The sequence below is a fragment of the Petromyzon marinus genome, chromosome 37, assembly GCF_048934315.1.
Source record: "Petromyzon marinus isolate PM22_M1 ecotype Great Lakes invasive population chromosome 37, UKy_Petmar_22M1.pri1.0, whole genome shotgun sequence".
Lineage (NCBI taxonomy): Eukaryota > Metazoa > Chordata > Hyperoartia > Petromyzontiformes > Petromyzontidae > Petromyzon > Petromyzon marinus.
Genome location: NC_133703.1, coordinates 20391040 through 20414183, shown reverse-complemented (window position 1 = coordinate 20414183; position 23144 = coordinate 20391040). Strand labels below are relative to the sequence as shown.

General features: G+C 54.5%; 1 protein-coding gene across 1 annotated transcript in view; it reads left to right on the top strand.

Annotated features, from left to right (window-relative positions):
- LOC116949650 (netrin-1-like) overlaps positions 1 to 23144 on the top strand; it is a 43948-nt gene that overhangs the window by 20191 nt on the left and 613 nt on the right. Inside the window, exons 4-8 of the mRNA XM_032967197.2 lie at positions 872 to 1060; positions 9332 to 9481; positions 10537 to 10590; positions 21748 to 21822; positions 23134 to 23144. The exon at positions 23134 to 23144 is cut by the window's right edge and continues 613 nt beyond it. Of these exons, the coding sequence (XP_032823088.1) occupies positions 872 to 1060; positions 9332 to 9481; positions 10537 to 10590; positions 21748 to 21822; positions 23134 to 23144 (479 nt within the window). The remainder of the gene's footprint in view (positions 1 to 871; positions 1061 to 9331; positions 9482 to 10536; positions 10591 to 21747; positions 21823 to 23133) is intronic.

Here is a 23144-nt window from a genome sequence, read left to right as displayed (position 1 = left end):
CGAGTAGCACCTATGAAAGCCGACACGGCCCGGCCGCCTTTGTCTCCCCAGTGCTGATGCTTACACAACGCACCAGGTGCTAATTGGTGTGAGTGGTGGCGAATAGTGGTGGCGGTGGTGATGGTGGTCGTGTCCGTGGCAGCGATAATGGCGGTGGTGGTGGCTCACTAACCGTTACACCACCGCTCATCGTTATCATTTGGCATTGGTGGTGGTGGTGATGATATCGATGAGTGAGTATCACCCAATAAATCATCCCGTTCGGTAACCGATGCGAGTGGTGGGTAGCGTTGGAGGTGGTGGTGGTGGCTGAGAGCAGGAATCGAACTCGGGTGGCTATTACGTTAATAGCGACAACGCCCTAAACGCTACACCCAGTGCTGGATGAAGCTCGTGCGGGGCCGGTAGCATATGTTATGAAGGGGCCCTAAAAATATTAAAACGCATACATGTTTAACTTGCATAATAAAGTAATTGTAAAATGTTCATTTGCTTTACAGCAATATAATACGACAAATCGCTAACCTTAAACACCCAGTCGTCGTTCATAAAAGTTGAAGGCGGTATAGTACTATAGTAATAGAGCAAGTGGAGAGTCACTGAACCGGAATTGATAGCTTGAAAGCATTTAGCGCGGGGCCCTTGAAAATGCGGGGCCCGTAGCTACTACTACATATGTAGTAGCTACTACTACATATGTAGCTACTTTTGCTACTGGGATCATCCGGAACTGGCTACACCACCGCTCATCGTTATCAGTGAGTGGTGGTGGGTGGTTGATTTCGATGAGTAAGTCTCACCCAATAAATCACCCGGTTGGACAGCCGTTGCAAGGTCAACCTCGTGACCGCTCCTCTGTCTCTGCCGCCAGCCTGCCGCTGCAACCTGCACGCGAGCCGCTGCCGCTTCAACATGGAACTCTACAAGCTGTCGGGACGTACCAGCGGAGGAGTCTGCCTCACGTGCCGCCACAACACCGCCGGCCGGCACTGCCACTACTGCAAGGAGGGCTTCTTCCGCGACCTCGGCAAGGCCATCTCCGACCGCAAGGCGTGCAGGCGTGAGTCGCCACCACCACCGCCACCGACAAACAGAGACAAAGCTCCCCCGTGTAGCCTTCACAGACTGTTGGGGCAAGTGCTGTTAGCGAGTAGCATCTGTGAAGGCCGCGACGGTACACGAGGGGAGGGGGGGGGGGCTGGGGGGATGGGTGGTCAGCACCACGCCCGACCGCCTTTGTCTCCCCAGTGGCGATGTTTACACACCGCACCAGGTACTCATTTGAGGCCGAGTCGACCTAGGGGAGGCCCGGGACCGGTTCAGATAATCGTCACTGGTGTTGGCTACCGTGAGCGGGAATCGAACCGGGGTCGCCGGGTTCATAGTGCAGCGCGCCAACCGCTACACTACCGCTCCCCACCGACAAACACCACCACAACAACAAACAACAACAATAACAACAACCGTCATTCGCCACCAAGTAGTGCGTTGACTGTGTGGGTTCATAGTCTCTGGGATGCATGGCCACAGTCGCACTGCAGTGGCTCGTCTTGGTTGTAACTCTTAAGTATTTCTAGGACTCTCTATGTTATGTACGTGTGTCTCTATGGGTCTCTAGGTGTCTGTATGTGTCCCTATGTCTCTATGTATCTTCCACGTATCTTTATCTTCTTGCGTATGGCAGCGATGTGGTCCAGGTAGCTCGATGTCACCAATGTGGAGGTTTTACCGCAGCTGCTGCTGCTGCTGGCCACGACGACAGTGCTTCAGCAGAGAGACAGAGGGAGAGACTTCGTGTCGTGTCGCCGCCCTTCCTCCTCCTGCGTTGAAGGAGCGTAGACCACAGTGGGTTTACTCTGCGGCCCATAGTCTTGATTTGCATGGCCACAATTCCACTCCTGTGGCTTGTCTTTAAAGTGTCTCTCTGGGTCTCTCTGGGTTTCTGTGTATCTCTACGTGTCTCTGTGTTTACTCAATGGTCCACAGTGTGAGATGCATGGCCACAATTACACTCCTGTGGCTTGTCTTTAAAGTGTCTCTCTGGGTCTCTATGGGTTTCTGTGTACCTCTACGTGTCTCTGTGTTTACTCAATGGTCCACAGTGTGAGATGCATGGCCACAATTACACTATTGTTGCTTGTCTTTAAAGTGTCTCTCTGGGTCTCTATGGGTTTCTGTGTACCTCTACGTGTCTCTGTGTTTACTCAATGGTCCACAGTGTGAGTTGCATGGCCACAATTCCACTACTGTGGCTTGTCTTCAATATGTCTCCATGGGTCTCTACGAGTATCTCTGTGCATCTCTACGAGTCTCTAATATCTTCACGTCTCACCGATTTACTCTACGGTCCATCGACTTGCTTGCATGGACACAACCGCGCCGTCATCTGTAAAGGAGATGTGCGGTCATTATCGGCCCGGTGATGTTGGTCCGATGCGGTTGATGATGATGGTTGAACCTTCAGTGCCTTCGTGGAGGAGGATGAGGAGGAGGAGGGATGTCAAAGCCCAGGATGGGCAACCTTTGAGGAGCGCTCCCCATTATTGATGTTCGACGAATGACCACGACAACAGCGTTGACGCATCACCACGTGGACAATGCCAGCCGCCGTTGACAATCGGAGCAATCACCCCCCCTATCCGCCCCCCCCCCCCACTCCCGACCACCACCCGACCTGACCCCACCGACCGTGGAGTTCCGACCACACACGCACCGGGGCCGTGACATTATCTCACTCTCTCACTCTCTTACTCACTCACTCTCTCACTCTCTCACTCTCTTACTCACTCACTCTCTCACTCTCTCACCCTCTCACTCTCTCACTCTCTCACTCTGTCACTCTCTCACTCACTCACTCTCTCACTCTCTCACTCACTCACTCTCTCACTCTCTCACTCTCTCACTCACTCACTCTCTCACTCTCTCACTCACTCACTCTCTCACTCTCTCACTCTCTCACTCTCTCACTCACTCACCCTCTCACTCACTCACTCTCTCACTCTCTCACTCTCTCACTCTGTCACACTGTCACTCACTCACTCTCTCACTCTCTCACTCTCTCACTCACTCACTCTCTCACTCTCTCACTCTCTCACTCTGTCACTCTCTCACTCACTCACTCACTCTCTCACTCTCTCACCCTCTCACTCTGTCACTCTCTCACTCTCTCACTCTCTCACTCTGTCACCCTCTCACTCACTCACTCTCTCACTCTCTCACTCTGTCACTCTCTCACTCACTCACTCTCTCACTCTGTCACTCTCTCACTCACTCACTCTCTCACTCACTCACTCACTCTCTCACTCTCTCACCCTCTCACTCACTCACTCTCTCACTCTCTCACTCTCTCACTCTCTCACTCTCTCACTCACTCTCTCACTCTCTCACTCACTCACTCTCTCACTCTCTCACTCTCTCACTCTGTCACTCTCTCACTCACTCACTCTCTCACTCTCTCACTCTGTCACTCTCTCACTCACTCACTCTCTCACTCTGTCACTCTCTCACTCACTCACTCTCTCACTCTCTCACTCTGTCACTCTCTCACTCACTCACTCTCTCACTCTGTCACTCTCTCACCCTCTCGCTCTGTCACTCTGTTACTCTCTCACTCTCTCACTCTCTCACTCACTCACTCTCTCACTCACTCACTCTCTCACTCTGTCACCCTCTCACTCTGTCACTCTGTCACTCTCTCACTCACTCACTCACTCTCTCACTCTCTCACTCACTCACTCTCTCACTCTGTCACTCTCTCACTCACTCACTCTCTCACTCTGTCACTCTCTCACCCTCTCGCTCTCTCACTCTGTCACTCTCTCACTCTGTCACTCTCTCACCCTCTCGCTCTGTCACTCTGTTACTCTCTCACTCTCTCACTCTGTCACTCTGTTACTCTCTCACTCTCTCACTCTCTCACTCTCTCGCTCTCTCACTCTGTCACTCTATCACTCTGTCACTCACTCACTCTCTCACTCTCTCACTCTCTCACTCTCTCACCCTCTCGCTCTCTCACTCTGTCACTCTCTCACTCTGTCACTCTCTCACTCTCTCACTCTCTCGCTCTCTCGCTCTGTCACTCTCTCACTCTCTCGTCCGGGGTGAGGTCCCCGCTCTCGGAAATTCGCTACCTCCCCCCCACCCCCACCGATCGTAAAAGGCCGAGAACGCGCCGCTCGCTCCCCCCTCCCAGCTCCCTCCGCCACGCGAGACCCCCCCCCCACGCCCCCTTCCCCCGCCGTCTCCATCTCGGGAACGTCTCCGGGTGCAGTAAAAGTCGGGCCCGACGGTCGACCTTGGACCTCCGAGGAGGAGGAGGAGGGAGGAGGAGTAAAACATGTTTTTATTTGGTGTTAACCACCAGGGCACCGCTGTGGCTAGGAGGTGTTAACTACCTCGCCTGGTATACAGGAAGTTAGTGGGTTCGATCCCGACCCTGACGCTTGCTGTATATTTGTAGTTTGCGTGTCTCTCTCTCTCATCATCATCACCATGGTGGCTAAGAGATGTTAACTACCTCGCCTGGTATACAGGAGGTTAGTGGGTTCGATCCCGACCCTGACGCCTGCTGCTGTATATTTGTAGTTTGCGTGTCTCTCTTTCTCATCATCATCATCATCATCACGGTGGCTAGGAGATGTTAACTACCTCGCCTGGTATACAGGAGGTTAGTGGGTTCGATCCAGACCCTGACGCCTGCTGCTGTATATTTGTAGTTTGCGTGTCTCTCTTTCTCATCATCATCACCATGGTGGCTAGGAGATGTTAACTACCTCGCCTGGTATACAGGAGGTCGTAGGTTCGATCCCGACCCTGACAACGCCTGCTGTATATTTGTAGTTTGCGTGTCTCTCTTTCTCATCATCATCACCATGGTGGCTAGGAGATGTTAACTACCTCGCCTGGTATACAGGAGGTTAGTGGGTTCGATCCCGACCCTGACAACGCCTGCTGCTGTATATTTGTAGTTTGCGGTGTCTCTCTCTCTCTCTCTCATCATCATCACCATGGTGGCTAGGAGATGTTAACTACCTCGCCTGGTATACAGGATGTTAGTGGGTTCGATCCCGACCCTGACAACGCCTGCTGCTATATATTTGCAGTTTGCGTGTCTCTCTTTCTCATCATCATCATCACCATGGTGGCTAGGAGATGTTAACTACCTCGCCTGGTATACATGAGGTCGTGGGTTCGATCCAGACCCTGACGCCTGCTGCTGTATATTTGAAGTTTGCGTCTCTTTCTCTCTCTCCGTCTCCCCGTAGTCGCGTGGAATGTGTCTCCGGCTTTTTCCCTCCCGTCAGCGTCGCGCGTTTTAGAGTATTTGGCTGCTGCGATGGATGTCCACGTGACGGTGAGCCCCGCTTCGCCGAGCTATCGTTTGTGGGCGCGCCGCTTCTGCAGAAAGAGCTACACAGCCCAGTGGGGCCTTGACCTGGTAAAATAAAATGAGTTTATTTTTTTTTATAGTTTAACTTCAAGGTTCGCGAGCTGGGTCCCTTGTGTGCGTGTGGGTGGTGGTGGTGGTGGCGGTAGTGTAGCGGGTAGCGGTATCCACAACATAGGGGGGTTTTTTTGGAGGGGTTAGAATCTCGTAAATTTCAATCTGTCGCTAAACCCGCCACCACCCGACACATCCATATATATTATTACGGATGATGTCTGTCGCGAAAGCCTCCGTGTCAATAACAATATTATTGCGTTATTTTATTTTATCAATGTATTATCTTATTCTCATTCTACGTGGTGACTTTACCGAAAGAACCAAAGAAGATGAATCCTTGCAGTCACGAAAGCTTTTAATCGAAAATGTGTTAAACTGGTGAGCAGCATGCCGTGGCAAGTGCAACGGCGTCGGAACGCCGGGCTTGGATTGGCGAGCCGGGCGGGGTGGCCCATGTAGGTGGTCATTGCAGCGGTGCATGCCGGGCCGAGGACAATTAGTTGGGCGCTGCGTGAGCTGAATAACCCTGTCGCTCACTTTGACGAACAGAGAAGAACGTTCGTGCAAGCTGCGATGTTTCAGTTTTCAGTTTCATTTATTAGGTACGAGCTTTGCTACCCGGCTTCGCCCGGGGCTTTGGATTCACGACGCCCGGCCGCCTTTGTCTCCCCAGTGGCGATGTTCACACACACAACACAGCAGTTGCTCGTTTGAGGCTGAGTCGACCTAGGGGAGGCCCAGGACCGATTTAAATAATCGTCACCGGTGGTGGCCGTAAGCGGGAATCGAACTCGGGTCGCCGGGTTCGTAGCACAGCGTAGCGCTAACCACTACACCACCGCTCCCCCCCCACACACACACGTCCATAGGTACACACACACGCGTTTGCTGCAGACACACACACACAACTTTCACGGCGCGTACGGCAGTAAACGACTCAAATAATAAAGCAATGCTGCGCGAAGAACGCCTTAGACCTGCAACACATTTGCATTTCACTTTACCCGCGATCAGCTGGCACGCTCCGTTACGCATCCGCGCACGGGTCACATGACAGTTGTGACGTCACAGCTCACTTGCCGTGCAAAAAATATATCCATTATTGCGCCCCCTCCCCCCCAAAAAATACAAGTCTATTTTTTTTTAAATGTCATGATGTACAGTCTGGAAAGTACCCACATGGTAAATTTCAAGTATGTTGCATGTCGGGAAGTACGCTAAACATTTTGAACAAACAACACACAATCACAACTTTGCCTTTTATATATATATGGAGATAACCCTGTGAGCCATGCGGCTCTTGACTCAGGTGAAACCGCAACAAAGCAAAAACACACAAACAAGAAAAACATCTTAAAGTGACTACGCGCAACAGAAAAATCCAGAAAAAACACACAGCAAAGTAGTAGTAGTAGCATTGTTGGGTAAATTGCACCGACCTGGATTGGGGAAGTATGGTCGACAAAAAGAAAACGACTTAGCCCCCTATGCTGCCACGCGATCCATAGCATCCTCCGCGGGCAATGTTTACCCAAAAGGTGCCGGAAATAATCCAGTTCGCTCCGTCAAATCCCACCTCGCCCGGCCTGGCTCAAGCACGAATTGTCTCCCCCCCCCCCCACCCCTCTCGGCGCCCCCCCCCCCCCTAATCTCAGGCTTCCTCACCACCCACCCACCCATCCACCCCTCCCTCTCCGCTCTCTCAAAGTCTCCTTTGTAGTCCGCAAGATAGCCGAGGTGTTGACGATAAAGTTCGATACAGGTTATCGCCGCCCGTTAAAAGAGTTATGGTGGTGTGGGGTGGGGGTAGCGGCTGGGAGAGAGAGGGGGGGGGGGGTCTCCGTAAAAATCGCTTTCACACCTCAAGGGGCAACACGAGGCGATAAACAAAGACAAAGATGCCCCCTGTAGCCCCACGGACCACTGGGGCAAGTGCTGTTGACGAGCACCTGTCAAGGCCGGCACGTCACGCGAGGAAGTGCTGTGGTCAACACCAAACAACAAAGACAAAGACCCCCCCCCCCCCCCCGGTATAGCCTTTAACAGACTGTTGTGGCAAGTGCTATTAGAGTGCACCACCGAATGAAGGCCGGAACAGCACACGAGGGGTTGAGTGGCCAGCACCACGCCCGCCCGGCCGCCTCTGTCTCCCGAGTGGCGATGTTTATACATCGCAACCAGGTGCTACGTTTGAGGCTGAGTCGACCTAGGAGAGGTCGATTCAGCCAACGGTGTTGGCCGTGAGCGCAGAGCACTAACCACTACACTACCGCTCCCCATTCAAAAAAAGACAAAGATCCCCTGTATAGCCTTAACAGACTGTATGGGCAAGTGCTGTTAGCGAGCACCTATGAACGCCCGACCACCTTTGTCTCCCCAGTCGCGATGTTTACACCAGGTACTCATTTGAGGCTGAGTCGACCCAGGGGAGGCCCAGGGCCGGTTCAGATAATCGTCACTGGTGTGGGCCGTGAGCGGGAATCGAACCCGGATAGCCGGGTTCATAGCGCAGCGTAGCGCTAACCTCTACACTATCACTCACTCACACACTCACACGCTGCTGAACAGAGGCAGAACATACAACCCCCACACAGAAAGGCACCCGGGTAGGAATTCGAACCTAGGGCCTTATTAGCTGCTTAGTTAATAATCACTGACTGATGCTGAAAGTATTGTGTGGTATTCTTTGGGTCTTTCGGTAGTAAGTACAGTGACAGTAAGTACAATTATAAACGCGTAACTCTTACAACCTAGGTTAACACGGTGGCAACATCTGGTAACGCCCCTATGGAAGTGACGTCACAGCGCTTTGCAAAGGAGTGTGGGTATTTTCAAAAATGGCGGTATGAGCACATGTCACAGCGTCGGTCACGTGGAGCCATTCTTTGTCAATCCGGTGGGGGAAAAAATTCGATTAATAATTTACAAGTGTTGTGCACTGTTGTTTGCGAATGATAACGACGATTGTTGTTAAAAAACGACAACATTAATTAAATCTGCTACGTGTTTCCCAAATGACAACCCTGGGCCTACCTTGAAAATTGAGATGTTCCGTCTCAAGGCAAACTTCCAGGTGAAATATTTGAGTAATAGATAAAGTAAACGGTGATGATGGCAATGTTGATGACAATGTAGATGACGATCATTATGATGAAAACAAAGATCATGATGACAAATATGATAACGCCTTTTGGCATCCTCTGGTCTAGCACCAATTGGGTCGAGGCTCAAAAGAAAGCCGTCCCTGGTGTGGACCAATCAGTTTCAAGGACAATGCATATATTATCATAGTGTGTGTTTTTGTTTGCAATTTGACCACAAGTTTTGTGGTTAATGCACACATGAATCCTTCTAAAAGGTTTCAGTTTTGTTGCCAGAAAAAAAGGGAAAAACCCTATTATTATGGCAATGACGATGTTGTAGATTATATGATGATGACATGGATGACAACGACAATGTTAACAGCGATGATGATGATAATGACGATGTAAGCAACGTTGACGATGACAATGATGAAAACGATGATGGTGATAACGGAAGTGACAATGTTGACAATGTTGATGATGATTATAATGATGACGAGGATGACAGTATTAATTATGGTAATGAAGGTGATGACGACAAAGATGACAACGACGATGTTGACGACAATGATGATGACGACGGCAATGACAATGTCAGTGACGTTGACGACGACGACGATGATGACGACGATGATGATGATGATGACGACAGCAATGACAATGTCAGTGACGTTGACGACGATGATGATGACGATGATGACGATGATGACGACGATGATGATGACGGCAATGACAATGTCAGTGACGTTGACGATGACGACGACGACGATGATGATGACGACGATGTGGGTTGCCCCCTTGCCAGCTTGCGACTGCCATCCGGTGGGCTCCTCGGGCAAGACGTGCAACCAGACGAGTGGGCAGTGCCCGTGCAAGGACGGGGTCACGGGGCTCACCTGCAACCGCTGTGCGCGCGACTACCAGCAGAGCCGCTCGCCCGTCGCACCCTGCATACGTACGTGCACACACACACACACACAAAGGTCACCTGTGTAGCCTTAACGGACTGTAGGGGGCAAGTGCTGTATAGCAAGTAGCACCTATGATGGCCGGCATGGTACACGAAGGGGGTGGGTGGCAAACAGCCACGCCCGACCGCCTTCGGAACCGGTCCCGGGCCTCCACTAGGTCTACTCAGCCTGAAATGACTACCTGATGTCACGTACATGCACACACACATACACAAGACAAAGGTCCCCCGTGTAGCCTTAACGGACTGTTGGGGCCAGTTGCTGTGCTGTTAGCGAGCAGCACCACCGAACGAAGGCCGGTTTACGGCACATAAAGGGGTAGGTGGCAGGCACACACAACCCGACCGCCTTCGTCACCCCAGCGACGACGTTGTACACACCACAACAGGTACTCATTTGAGGCTGAGTCGACCTAGGGGTGGAGGGGGCGCAGGACCGGTATTGGTGGCCGTGAGCGGGACTCAAACTCGGGTCGTCGGGTTTTGTAGCGAAGCGCGCTGACCGTCTGCACTTCCGTACCTGCAATGCAGCACTGTGGAGGAAGCAGCGAGGGTTAGTGGATCACACGCAGATGGTTGGGAATCTCCCTTCTCGTGGGCGCCGAGGAGGAGCCGTACCCCGGCTCGCCAGGAGAAGTCGGTGCAGAAAACAAAAACGTGGGCTCCACCCGTTCCATCTGTAACGGAGATCGAGTGTTGCCCCCTCGCGCGCGCGCGGGTTCTCTCCGGGTGCTCTGGTTTCCTCCCACGTGCACTAACACTCGTTAATTGGCTGAAAATATCTTAATGTATAGAGGGCCGCCGAGCTTAGGCAGTTTTTGGTGCTGGCTCCTCTACCTGGCTGTTGCCTTTCCCCACTCGTCTGTGATTCCTCAATCCTGGCGCCCCTGAGCCGCCACCACCTCTCTCTCTCTCTGTGTGTGTGTCTACGAGAGCATGCGGATACTACGCAAAAGTGGCGGGGAGTGAGGGTGGGAGTCCAGTGTTGCGAGTTGACATGATCCTTGTTGTTGCCCGTGTTGTTGTTGTTGCTGCTGCAGGAATCCCTCATGCCGAGCCGACTCCGATGGTCACCACGACACAGGCGCCCAAAGGTTTGTCCACTTATCGTGAGACTACATGCGTGTGCGTGCGTGCGTGTGCGTGCGTGTGCGTGCGTGTGTGTACATGTGTGAGGTCGACTCAGCCTCAAATGAGTACCTGGTGCGGTGCGTAAAAAGATCGCCACTAGGGAGACAAAGGCGGCTGGACGTGGTGCTGGCCACCCACCCTGTCGTGTGCCGTTCCGGCCTTCATAGGTGCTCGCTCACAGCACTTGCCCCAACAGCCTGTTAAGGCTATACTCGGGATCTTTGTCTTTGTGTGTGTCATCTCAGTCAGTCAACCCAGGACGCCTGGGTCTGCCCCGTGCCCTCCTGCCAGCGGGCGTCAGACACTTCACGTGGCATTAAAGTGCACATAGCGTGGCACAAGCGCCACGGTGACGTCACCGCCACTTAGTGGCGAATGGCGGAGGTTGTCGTTGTGTGTGTAAGTTGACTCAGCTTCAAGTGAGCTACCTGCTGCGGTGTGTAACGATCGCCACTGGGGAGACAAAGGCGGCCGGCCGTGGTGCTGGCCACCCACCCCTCTCGTGCGCCATGCTGGCCTCCAATCATGCTGATTAAGTGTGATTAACCCGACTGGCACCGTGGACTCAATGTGTGTGCGTTGAACTTCGTTCGCACCGTACGCAGCCAACCAAAGTCGCATTAACATAATTAGTTATGCAACATTGACATAATATATTGTTATTCATATGGATCAAATCAACCCCCCTGGGTTCTCCGCCCTTGGTAGGTGCACAGTGATGACATCACCCGACCATACTTAAGAGAGAAAAAACAGGCAGGGCACTTCACAATTTTGGCAATCGCCTGATGATGCCGGTTGTTATTGTAATCACCGGCGATAACGTGGTGAACTCAGGTTGTAAATGTTCTTGTGGGTTGCTCTCCAACACAGCGGTGGTGCTGAAGGCGAAACTAACTGGAGCGCCACGGTGGCGAGATGTTTACGACCTCGCCTGGTATTCAGGAGGTCGTGGGGTTCATGCCGACCCTGATGCCTGCTGTATATTTGAAGTTTTCGCTTCTCTCTCCCAGTGATCGCGTGGATTTTGCTCCGGGTGCTCGGGTTTTTCCCTCCACATTAAGAATCAACGTGGGTTTAGAGTATTTCAATTTTGGCTGCTATATATTTCCACACGACGATAAGCCACTTTGTTGAGCTATCATTTATGATAGCCAGGTCAGTTTTCCAGCTCAGTGGCCTTACTTGGTAAAATAAAAAAAAAATGTTATAAAGTTAACTAATTGGCATGTCTTGTGCCACGTGACAAACCTTACTGATTGGCTGTGTCGGGTGGATGTGGGTTCACGACATAATTGTACAGGGACTCCTCTACTTGCGAACATTCGACTTGCGAACTTTCAGAGATACGAACAAACCTGTCCGTATGTCCAGTTTCCTCGTCGGACTGACAGTCGTAAGTTCAACCGTCGCACAATAGATGTCGGTGGTGGCATCTACACCTGCAGAACGTGTAGCACCAGTGGCATCTACGGGATATTATACAACCTTTAAAGCCATTCGCCGTGTTTAATGTGCTTGCCGTCCAACATGTGGCATCTACAGGATATTATACAACCTTTAATGTACTTGCAGTCCAACATGTTTGGAATGGACAGGAGTAAATTTAGACATCTGGAATCTAACTCGTTCGTGAGTAGAAGAGTCCCCGTATTCACGCGATCTTAACCCAACAAACCTTTGTTTATGAGTGAGTCCGTACCCTGTTTCCGTGTTCCAAGTCAAAAAACCCCGTGGTCAACTTTCTTTAAAACTCTCTCCGGTTCTCTCACAAACGCGCCGTGTACAGCAAATCGCCCCCCTGCCCTTCTCTCTCTCTCTCCTCTCCGCGCTCTAAACAAAAAGGGCCGTTGCCCGAAACGTCGTACGGTTTACATGTCACCGCGGGTTGGGGCGAATGGGCACGGTGGTGAGCGCACCGCGCATCGAACCCCCGACCACCTGAGTTTGATTCTAGACCACGGATTGCATCCGTGGTGATTGATAATCTGAACCCCCGGCCTCAATCGTGGGCTCCCTCCTTCACCAGCGCGCGCTGACCGGTGAAGTATGGCCACAACCCCCCCCCCCCCCCCACGTTGCCGTCATCCAGCAGTGGATTGATAAGTATTATTGTTACTACTACGACTACTTACGGCGATTATTGACCCGGCAGCGGATCGACTCAACGAGTTGTTCAGGAGTGGATCGAATGGAATTGACTCGGCAGTGCACTGATCCACAGCTGTGCTGCCGATGAAAGTATCGTCGGTGTTTGAGATAAAGACAAAGATCCCTCCCTTGCTGTTGGGGGCAAGTGCTGTTAGCGGGGGGAAGGGGGGGACGGTGGTTCAGCACCACGCCCAGCCGCCTTTGTCTCCTCCAGTGGCGATGTTTTACTACGCACCGCGCCAGGCACTCATTTGAGGCTGAGTCGACCTAGGGTAGGACCCGGTTCGGATATAATCGTCACTCATAGGCGGAGTTTGGCTTCTGTATTTCGGGAGGGGGGAGTTCACTTTGTCCCTCATATGAGGAATCGCGGGCGTACGTAATTATTTTATTTATTTTAAAATCTTAATTGTAAACTACTGAAGATAAATTAATAAAGGTGCCCAGTTTGTGAGGGAGGGGAGGGGCATTGCCCCCCCCATGCCCCCCCCCCCAAACTCCGCCCACGTCATCATCGGTGCTGGTGGCCGTGAGCGGGAATCGAACCGGGACCTTCGCCGGGTTCGCAGCACAGTGGCTCGCGCGGACTGCCACACTGAGGAGTTGCAGTCGCGGCCACCACCACCACCACCAAGCCACCCACCCCCACCAACCTACCCACCCCCACCAACCTACCCACCCCCACCAACCCACCCACCCCCACCAACCCACCTACCCACCCCCACCAACCCACCCACCCACCCCCACCAACCCACCCACAAACCCACCCACCCCCCACCAACCCACCACCCCCACCACCAACCAACCCCCCCCCACCACCAACCCACCCACCCCCCACCAACCCACCCACCCCCCACCAACCCCCCACCAACCCACCCCCACTCACCCCCCACAAACCCACCCACCCCCACCCACCCACCCTCGCAAACCAAAAAAAAGGAGCTTTAGCCGGGCGCGCGCGAGAATAAGACTAAGAAGAAGAAGAAGACGAGGTGAGAATGTAAATAAATAAACGAAGCCAAACAACAACGGGGGCGAAATGAGATAGATAAATAATGAAATATCCCCCTGCGTACACAAATAAAGAATGAGCGAGCGGGCGAGCGAGCGAGCGGGCTAATGAATGAACGAACGAGAGAGAAAGGCGGAGTGGGAGGAGAGGGAGGAGATGCAGGAGAAGGTTTCTACAAAAAAAAGTGTGGGGGGTGGGGGGGGGCGCTCCCAGAGGCGCGACAGACAGAGGCCACTTTGTGTTCAGATAGAATCGCGATGGACCCTGCCTGCCGCCTCCTCCTCCTCCTCCCCGCGCCCTTTGTGTGGAGGTGACGACGCGTGAATCGAGAGGGGCTGCGGAGGGGAATGGGGTGGGTGGTGGTGAAGGGAGCGGGGGGGGGGGCTGGGAGTAGGGGGAGGGAGAAGTGATGGGGGGGGTGGTAAAGTAGGGGGGGGGGTCCCCACGTCGCCTTCTCTGGGTTCGTGTTGCCCCACCGCCGCCGATTCGTGAACTGCCCTGGCCTGCTGCGGAGTGGTCGTACAGACGCCGCTGACGCAGAGAAGGAACTTGCGGGCTTCGGTATTGCCTTGGGCTGCGGAGGGTGGGGGGCCACGTGTGGGGGGAGAGGGGGGGGAGCGGTGGCACAGTGGTGAGCGCGCTGCGCTACGCACCCGGCGGCCCGAGTTCGATTGCCGCTCACGCCCATCAACACCGGTGACGATTGTCTGAACCACAGGTCGACTCAGCCTCAATGGAGTCCCTGGTGCGGTGTGTAAACATCGCCATTGACCATTGACTGCTCTCTGAGTCAATGGTCAAACGGTTCTGGGCCTCCCCTAGGTCGACTCAGCCTCAAACGAGTACCTGGTGCGGCGATTATTTGAGGTGCGGCTACTTAACAGCACTGGAGAGACAAAGGCGGCCGGGCGTGTGATGTTGACCACAAACCCGGTGACGGCCTTCATAGGTGCCACTCGCCGAACGGCACTCGGCACCCAACATTCTGTTGAAGTCAAATCCCAGCCAACCAGGGTTCGAGTCGATAACGTCGGTGGCGAGTCGTATTCCTCTCCCCGAGATCGGCTCAGCCATAAAACTGCTGCGGTGTGCAAACACAAAGGCGTGCCAGCCGGCCGTCCTTGACACCAGTTCCTACCGTGGAGGTGGTCTGACCACTCAACCATTGGCTCATTATCGGTAAGATAAGCGCGCCACACTTCACTACAGGGGTAAGCGTCCACCTAGAAACCCCTCCATCCCCCCCCCCCCCAATTGAAAGGGTGAGGTGCAGGGAGCGTGGCTCGCACAGCTGCTTAGTACAACAACTCAGCGAATAGCAATCGGGGCAAAAGCAACTGCGTTGCGGGAAGAATTGTTTTTTTTGTATCTCTCTCGACAAACAGCGCACAAGCATCGTGAACGAAGCTAAAACGTGTCAATCTCGATTTGAAGCTTTCGTGACTGCAGGAATCCATCATACTCTTTGGTTCTTTCGGTAAAGTCACGTAGGTAGAAATAAAACCACAGTAGATCACGAATGTTTCCTACGTCAGCAGTCCTCCTGCTGTGTTTGTTTCACACCTGAAGACGGTTGCTGATGTTGCGATCGAAACGTCGTGATCTACTACTATTATTTTTTTATACCTACGTGACTTTACCGAAATAACCAAAGAGCACTAAAACGTTTCATTTTATTTTACCGGGTAAGGCCCCAAGTGAGCCGTGTAGCTCTTCATCAGAGGCGACCTAGCGATCGCAAATGACAGCTCAACGAAGTGGCCTTCTCGTGGGGGGGGGGGGGGAATTGCCAGCAGCCACCAACTCTAAACGCCGTGATGTTGATTCTAAATGTGGAGAGAGAAACAAAAAACGGAGGACATGGAGAGAGAGAGAAAGAGAGAGAGACGTACAAACTCCAAATATACAGCAGCAGCAGCAGGCGTCAGGGTCGGGATCGAACCCACAACCTCCTCCATACCACGCGAGGTAGTTAACATCTCCTAGCCACCGTGACGATGAGAGACAGAAAGACGTACAAACTCCAAATATACAGCAGCAGGCGTCAGGGTCGGGATTTAACTCATGACCTCCTGTATACCAGGCGAGTCAGTCAACATCTCCTATTCACCGTGACGATGAGAGAGAGAGAGACGTACAAACTCCAAATATACAGCAGCAGCAGGCGTCAGGGTCGGGGTCGAACCCACGACCTCCTGCATACCAGGCGAGGTAGTTAACATCTCCTAGCCACCGTGACGATGAGAGAGAGAGACGTACAAACTCCAAATATACAGCAGCAGGCGTCAGGGTCGGGATTTAACTCACGACCTCCTGTATACCAGGCGAGTCAGTCAACATCTCGTAGTCACCGTTACGATGAGAGAGAGAGAGACGTACAAACTCCAAATATACAGCAGCAGCAGGCGTCAGGGTCGGGGTCGAACCCACGACCTCCTGCATACCCGGCGAGGTAGTTAACATCTCCTAGCCACCGTGACGATGAGAGAGAGAGAGACGTACAAACTCCAAATTTACAGCAGCAGCAGGCGTCAGGGTCGGGGTCGAACCCACGACCTCCTGTATACCTGGCGAGGCAGTCAACATCTCCTGGCCACCCGTAGCGCCCCCATGAACAACCCACTACTGGATGAAAGACTCACGAAGCCACCGCCGCCGCATCTCACAACCCCGCGATTGTAACGACTCCGTCCAGTGCCTGCGCACGATTTCGCCGCTCCGTCACAGTCGTACACACACAGGAACACGCACAGTCGTACACACATAGGAACACGCACAGTCGTACACACACAGGAACACGCACAGTCGTACACACACAGGAACACGCACAGTCGTACACGCACAGGAACACGCACAGTCGTACACACACGCAAATACACAAAGATCCCCCGTATAGCCTTAACAGACTGTAGGGGCAAGTGCTGTTAGCGAGCACCTATGAAGGCCGCAACAGTACACGAGGGGGTGGGTGGCCAGCAACACGCCCGGCCGCCTTTGTCTCCCTGGTGTGCGATGTTTACACACCGCACACCGCACACCAGGTACTCATTTGAGGGTGAGTCGACCTAGGGGAGGCCCAGGTCCGGTTCAGATAATCGTCGCTGGCGTTTGCCGCGAGCGGGAATCGTCCGTAGCGCAGCGCGCTAACCGCTACACCACCGCTCCCCGCACACACAGACACACAACGCGCGCGTGCACGCAACCCAGCCGCATGCAGGCGCCACGCACTTACCAAAAAGTTGCAGAGCTGTGAACGCGCGTTTGGCCACCCATCAGGGATTTCACGATTCTCGGCTGACGCTTCGTCGCACGTTCCACTGCGTGCGAGAGAAGAGAGAGAGAGAAATAAAACGACGACTACGGGAGAGCGAGAGGGATGAAGGAGCTCGCAGCTCCGGTGAAGTTAACGCGGCTGAGCCATGAACAATCCCCCAGGGTCGTTCGCTCGTTCGCGCCCTCGTTCAGTCGTCCCCTAATTCATCCGTTGACCCTGCGACTGCGTCGCGTCGCAGGGAGAGCTTCAACTCGAGCCTCGTGGCTTCGCTCTCCTGGAGGAAGGTGTTTGTTTGGGATGCTTGGCCGATACTCCTGCGAGTTCTGCAGAAGGGACATCGCCTGGAACGTCGCCTATTTTATATATATTTTTTTTAAGGCCACGGTGCTAGTGATACGGAACGTGTTGGGGTGTTGTTGTTGTTGTTATTGTTGACTCTGCTTGGTCACCGCAGCAGCAGTAGCATCACCAACCAACAGGATTTCTCTACATGTAGAGTCCTTCCCGTCAATCCACTGCTGGATGACGGCCTCCCCCATGCGCACAAGCATGCGCGCGGTGTGGGTGAGTTGACCATACTTCACCATGCCGGTCCATGCAGGATTACCGGTGAAGGTAGAAAGTGTAGGCCTTGCTGGGCGGTGGTGCTGGTGGCGGTGGTGGTGGCGGTAGTGGTGGTGGCTGTGGTGGTGGTAGTCGTAGTGGTGGTGCTACTGGTGGTGGTAGTAGTGGGGGTGGTCGTGGTGGCAGTGGTGGTAGTGGCGGCAGCGGTGGTAGTGGCTGTGATAGTGGCGGTGGTGGCGGCAGCGGTGGTGGTGGTTGCACTGCTGCACGTGGCTGCCTGTCACCCATCACCGTGTGTGGAGGTAGCAACGAGGGGTTGGTGGACCACACACAGATGTTTTGTGAAACTCCCTCCACGTGGGTGGGCGTCGAGGAGGAGCCGTACCCTGGCCGTGCCAGGAGAATGCGGTAGAGGAACTGTGGATCCCACCTGTTCCATCTGTACGGGATAGAGCACTTCCCCCTCGCACGCACGAGCTTTCTCCGGGCATTAGTCTGCCAGTAGGTGTTGAATGTTGACGTGTGTGGTCGTCTAGCCTAGGGCACCCCCAGTGGCAGCTGTCCCTGTGTGGCACAAGGCGACTCAGCACCTGGCCTGTAAACGGGCATTAGTCTGCCAGTAGGCAGCAATTATTTACTGCTGCTCCTGCTGCTGCTCCTGTTGCTGCTCCTGCTGCTGCCCCTGCTGCTGCTCCTGCTGCTGCTCCTGCTGCTGCTCCTGCTGCTGCTCCTGCTGCTGCTGCTGTTGCGTGTAATCCCAATTGGAGCCTGACTCCGGCAGCGGCACGCAGCGGCCTACTGCTGCTGCTGGTGACGTCAGGGGGAATCTTGAACGGCCGCTGTGACGCAGGCGGCGCGTGGCGTTTGCCGTGGTGGTCGTCACAGCAAGAGGCAATGACCGGGGGCGGCGGCGGCGGCGGTGGCGGCGGCTGGAATATCGAACGGCGAAGCTTCGCATCAGCGAAAACGACGCACGCGGCCGCCGCTCCGCTTTGCCCCGACAGCCAAGCGCCGGGTCGGCTTGCCCACCGCTCAACTGTAACTACCTAAACTACTAAACAATTACCAAAGTAAATAAGACTTTTTTCATTTATTTGAGCAGGTGTAAGGCCCCACTGAGCGACGCAGCTCTTTGTCAGAAGCGACCCTGGCCACCACAAATGGTCGCTCAACGAGGCGTCTCATCGTCACGTGGTCAAATTCATAGCAAACAGCCAGGGTCGGGATCCAGCCTACGACCTCCTGTATACCAGGCGAGGTAGTTAACATCTCCTAGCCGACGTGGCGCCCGGAGACACTTCTGAACACGAGTCCGTGTTCGGAAGAACGCGCGACAGAAGCTGTGCGTGCGCGTGGTTTTTCTTCCTTGTTTTAAAGATAACGGTTATCTTTAAACAGCGTCCGCACACTGTTACCATTGACGAAAGGGTCACGTGGCTGTTTGTTGTTGTTGTTGTTGTGTATGGGAGTTGTCTGTCCATAAGACGTTCAGACTGTAAACAGATAGGCCGTGTAAGTCACGTACTGTAGCGTACTGGCAAAATCTGTCCGGATATGACCTTTAATTCATAGACATACTCTGACTGTCCCCCGTGGCTGTGAAGGGTGCATACCCCGGCAACTCCGATTAGCCACGGTTGGCTACGTACGGTGCGAAAGAAGTTCACCACACGTGCATACAAGGCCGAGATTTCCAGCAAAACCTTAACGAACGCCTTTTGAGAATGATCGATCCTGCTTGCAAATGTGTGGGGAGTTTTTGTTTTGTTAATTCTCAATCATCACAATCATTAGCAGCAGCAGCAGCATAGTCGTCGTCGTCGTCATCATCAGCAGCAGCAACAGAAGCAGAATATGAGTAACGAAAACAAAAAAATACGTTTTGCGAAAAATCAACCGGGCAGGCCGCGTGCGGTGCTAGGGGTAGACATGCGGGTGACTCTCCACCTCTTGCAAGACGTCTTGGGTGAGCGCGTGGAAGAGGGAATTCAATTCCGTGAGCTCCGACCAGTTGAGGCCCTATCGGCTAGCAAGTGCCCATCATGGAGAAGTCACTACAGGGCTGCATCTTTGCCAGTTTTATGATTTACAGGGGGGAGGGTGGGAGGGTGGGGGGGCAGAAATCAGGCGAGAGAGGCCACGTGGTGTGCGGAGAGGCGTGAGCGGACCTCTGAAAGGGGGGCGATTGGCTCAATTAGTGATCTGTCAGCGTCTGCAAATAATTAGACTTTGGGTTGATGTCAGGTTTTGTTTTGTGGGAGGGAGGGAGCAGTGTGGAGGCGGGGGAGGAAGGGGTGGGGGGCGCATGGGGGGGGTGCATGGGGGGGGGTGCATGGGGGGGGTGCATGGGGGGGGTGCATGGGGGTAGGCTGGGAGCGGCGTTGCTGCGAGGCAGCAGAGGTACCCGAGTCCACGGTTTGTTGTTGGTGTTTTCTGTGGCCGACATTGTGTCCCGGATAAAATGTGTCCCATTGTCCAACGGGAGCGATCGCCATTCCACCCCCCACCTCCCCCCCCCCACCAACTCCCTCCCACCAACCCCCCACCACCACCACCACGTCCTCCCAGCTCTCTCTCTGCCTACTCCTCCTCCGCGCCCGTCCGAACAACTGCCGTCACACACACACAGACAATGTGTATATATCTGTGTGTGTGTACTGTATGTAAATTGAGGGACGAGGAATGGAGAGGGAGGGGAGGGGGAGGCGGGGTTGGTTGGGTGGGTGGGAAATGAGCGACACTCTCCCGGCATCGGACGGACGGACGGAGGGGAGGGGGCTGGAAAAAAAGGCAGAGGAAGACGGCGCGTGATTTATAGGCAGCGGCCGCTATTCAGCCGACAGCAAAAAGCTGAAGGGAACCCTTTGTGCGTAGTGTGTGGGGTGTGTGCCATTGTGAGGGTGCGAAACAGCCACACACACACACGCACGTGTGTGTGTGTGTGTGGCTGTGTGTGTCTATAAATGCGTGTGTGTGTGTGGCTATGTGTGTGTGTGGCTGTGTGTGTGTATAAATGAGTGCGTGTGGCTGTGTGTATGTGTGTGTGGCTGTGTGTGTGTGGACCCCCCTAATGGAACATCTTCGCCGGTTAGAAACATTTAGGATAGCCTGCCTACTATCCATCCTGGGTTTAACCAGGCTGGATTGTGTGAGGAGCTCACAAATTCTTGAAAGATCTGGACAAGGTTCCATCGGTGAGCTCCTCCGGCAGTCAAGGCTGCGTTGGCTGGGCTCTGTAGCCCGCATGCCCAGCCACCGCATGCCGAAACAGCTTTTGTTCGGCCGGATTGAGGGGGCTAAAGGGGCGCGGCACGGGCTAGAGAAGAGATGGAGTGATGTGGTACAGGAGGACGTGGAGCTGAGTGGACTTGCCGATGACTGGTACCAGCGGTGTCAAGATCGGCCTCAGTGGAGGAGGCTCGTGAAGGACGCTACTGGGCAGTTGGAGGTAGCCGCCCTCCAACAACAACGGAGGGCGGAGGAGCGACGCTCAGGAGGACGTGGAGCTGAGTGGACTTGCCGATGACTGGTACCAGCGGTGTCAAGATCGGCCTCAGTGGAGGAGGCTCGTGAAGGACGCTACTGGGCAGTTGCAGGTAGTCGCCCTCCAACAACAACGGAGGGCGGAGGAGCGACGCTCACAACAACGATCGGAGCGCCGGGTGGCTAAAGCACAGCAAGTTGGCACAGTAGGGGGCACAGGTGGTGCATCAATCAGTCATCTCAGTCATCTTAGTCAGTCGACCCGTGGCACCTGGGTCTGCCCCGTGACCTCCTGCCCGCGGGCGTTCGACACTTCACGTGGCCTCAAGCTGCACATGGCCTGGCACAAGCGTCGTGGTGACGTCACCGTCACTTAGTGGTGTGTGGCTGTGTGTGTGTGTATAAATGCGTGTGTGTGTATGTATGTCATTGTAAGGGTTGCACATAGAAAAAGATTCCCTCCCGTATAGCCTGAACCGACTTTTGTTGCCAGTGCTGTTAGCGAGCCCCTTACGAAGGGCCGGCACGGCACACGAGGGCGTGGGTGGCCCGCCCGGCCGCCTTTGTCTCCCTCGTGGCGATGTGTACACAGTGCAGCAGGCACTCAGTCCGCGTGTCTTCCCGTGTGTCCCTTAGACTGTGACGTCTACTGCAAGCCATCGAAGGGCAAAGTGAAGATCACGCTGCAGAAGTACTGCAAGAAGGATTACGGTGAGCGCCGGCGTCGGTGGTGGTGCAACTGGTGCAACTGGTGCAACTGGTGCAACTGGTGCAACTGGTGCAACTGGTGCAACTGGTGCAACTGGTGCAACCGCACCGGTGCCGGCAGTGATAATCGTCGAGGCGGTCCCCTGTCCAATGTTCTCCGCCACCCGATTCCCCCGCTCCTCACACGCCCCCCCCCCCCCGCGGGCCCCGGTGCAGTTGCACCGCCTGCGCGCTCCGCAGCTTTGCCCCCCCCACCCTCCCCACCCCCCGCCCCCACGGGATGGTTCCGTTGGTACAACATTTGGTAGAAATTTGGCAGATTTGGACCACGCGTGGCCGACTCTGTTTGCGCATTGCATCGCCGGATCTTTAAGCGAGTGGGTGAGTGACCTGCAGTGTGGTGGTTGAACACCTGCAGTGTGGATGAATGGGTGGGTGAGTGAGTGGGTGAGTGGTTGGGTGAGAAGGTGGGTGAGTGGGTGGGTAGGTGAGTGGGTGGGTGGGTAGGTCAGTGGGTGGGTGAGTGGTTGAGTGGATGAGTGAGTGGTTGGGTGACAAGGTGGGTAGGTGAGTGGGTGGGTGGGTCAGTGGGTGGGTGAGTGGTTGAGTGGATGAGTGAGTGGTTGGGTGAGAAGGTGGGTAGGTGAGTGGGTGGGTGAGTGGGTAGGTCAGTGGGTGGGTGAGTGGTTGAGTGGATGAGTGAGTGGTTGGGTGAGAAGGTGGGTAGGTGAGTGGGTGGGTGGGTCAGTGGGTGGGTGACTGGTTGAGTAGGTGGGTGGGTGAGTTGATGGGTTGGTGGGTTCGTGGGTGAGTAAGTGGGTGAGTGGGTGGGTGAGTGGGTGGGTGAGTGGGTGGGTGGGTGAGTGGGTGAGTAAGTGGGTGAGTGGGTGGGTGAGTGGGTTAGTGGGTGAGTGGGTGGGTACGTGGGTGGGTGGGTGGGTGAGTGGGTGCATAGGTGGGTTAGTGGGTGGGTGAGTGGGTGGGTGAGTGGGTGGATGAGTAAGTGGGTGAGTAAGTGGGTGAGTGGGTGTGTGAGTGGGTGGGTGACCTGCAGTGTGGTGGTGGTGGTTGCACACAGCGTGGATGAGACGACACAGTGAGTCTGGATTCCGGAATGAACGTGCGAACGTCCCGAGCAGCTGACTGCCCACCCCTGTGTCCGTGACTCGTGTAGGCCACGTCACAGGCGACTGGCGCCCGGCTTCGAACTCGGCAGCCACTGACGAGACACGCAGCCACCTCCACCACGACGATTCTAACGCCCCCCCCCCTTTACCCCCCCCAACCCTGCACCCCCCCCCCCCATCCGCGCAGCGCTTCACCTC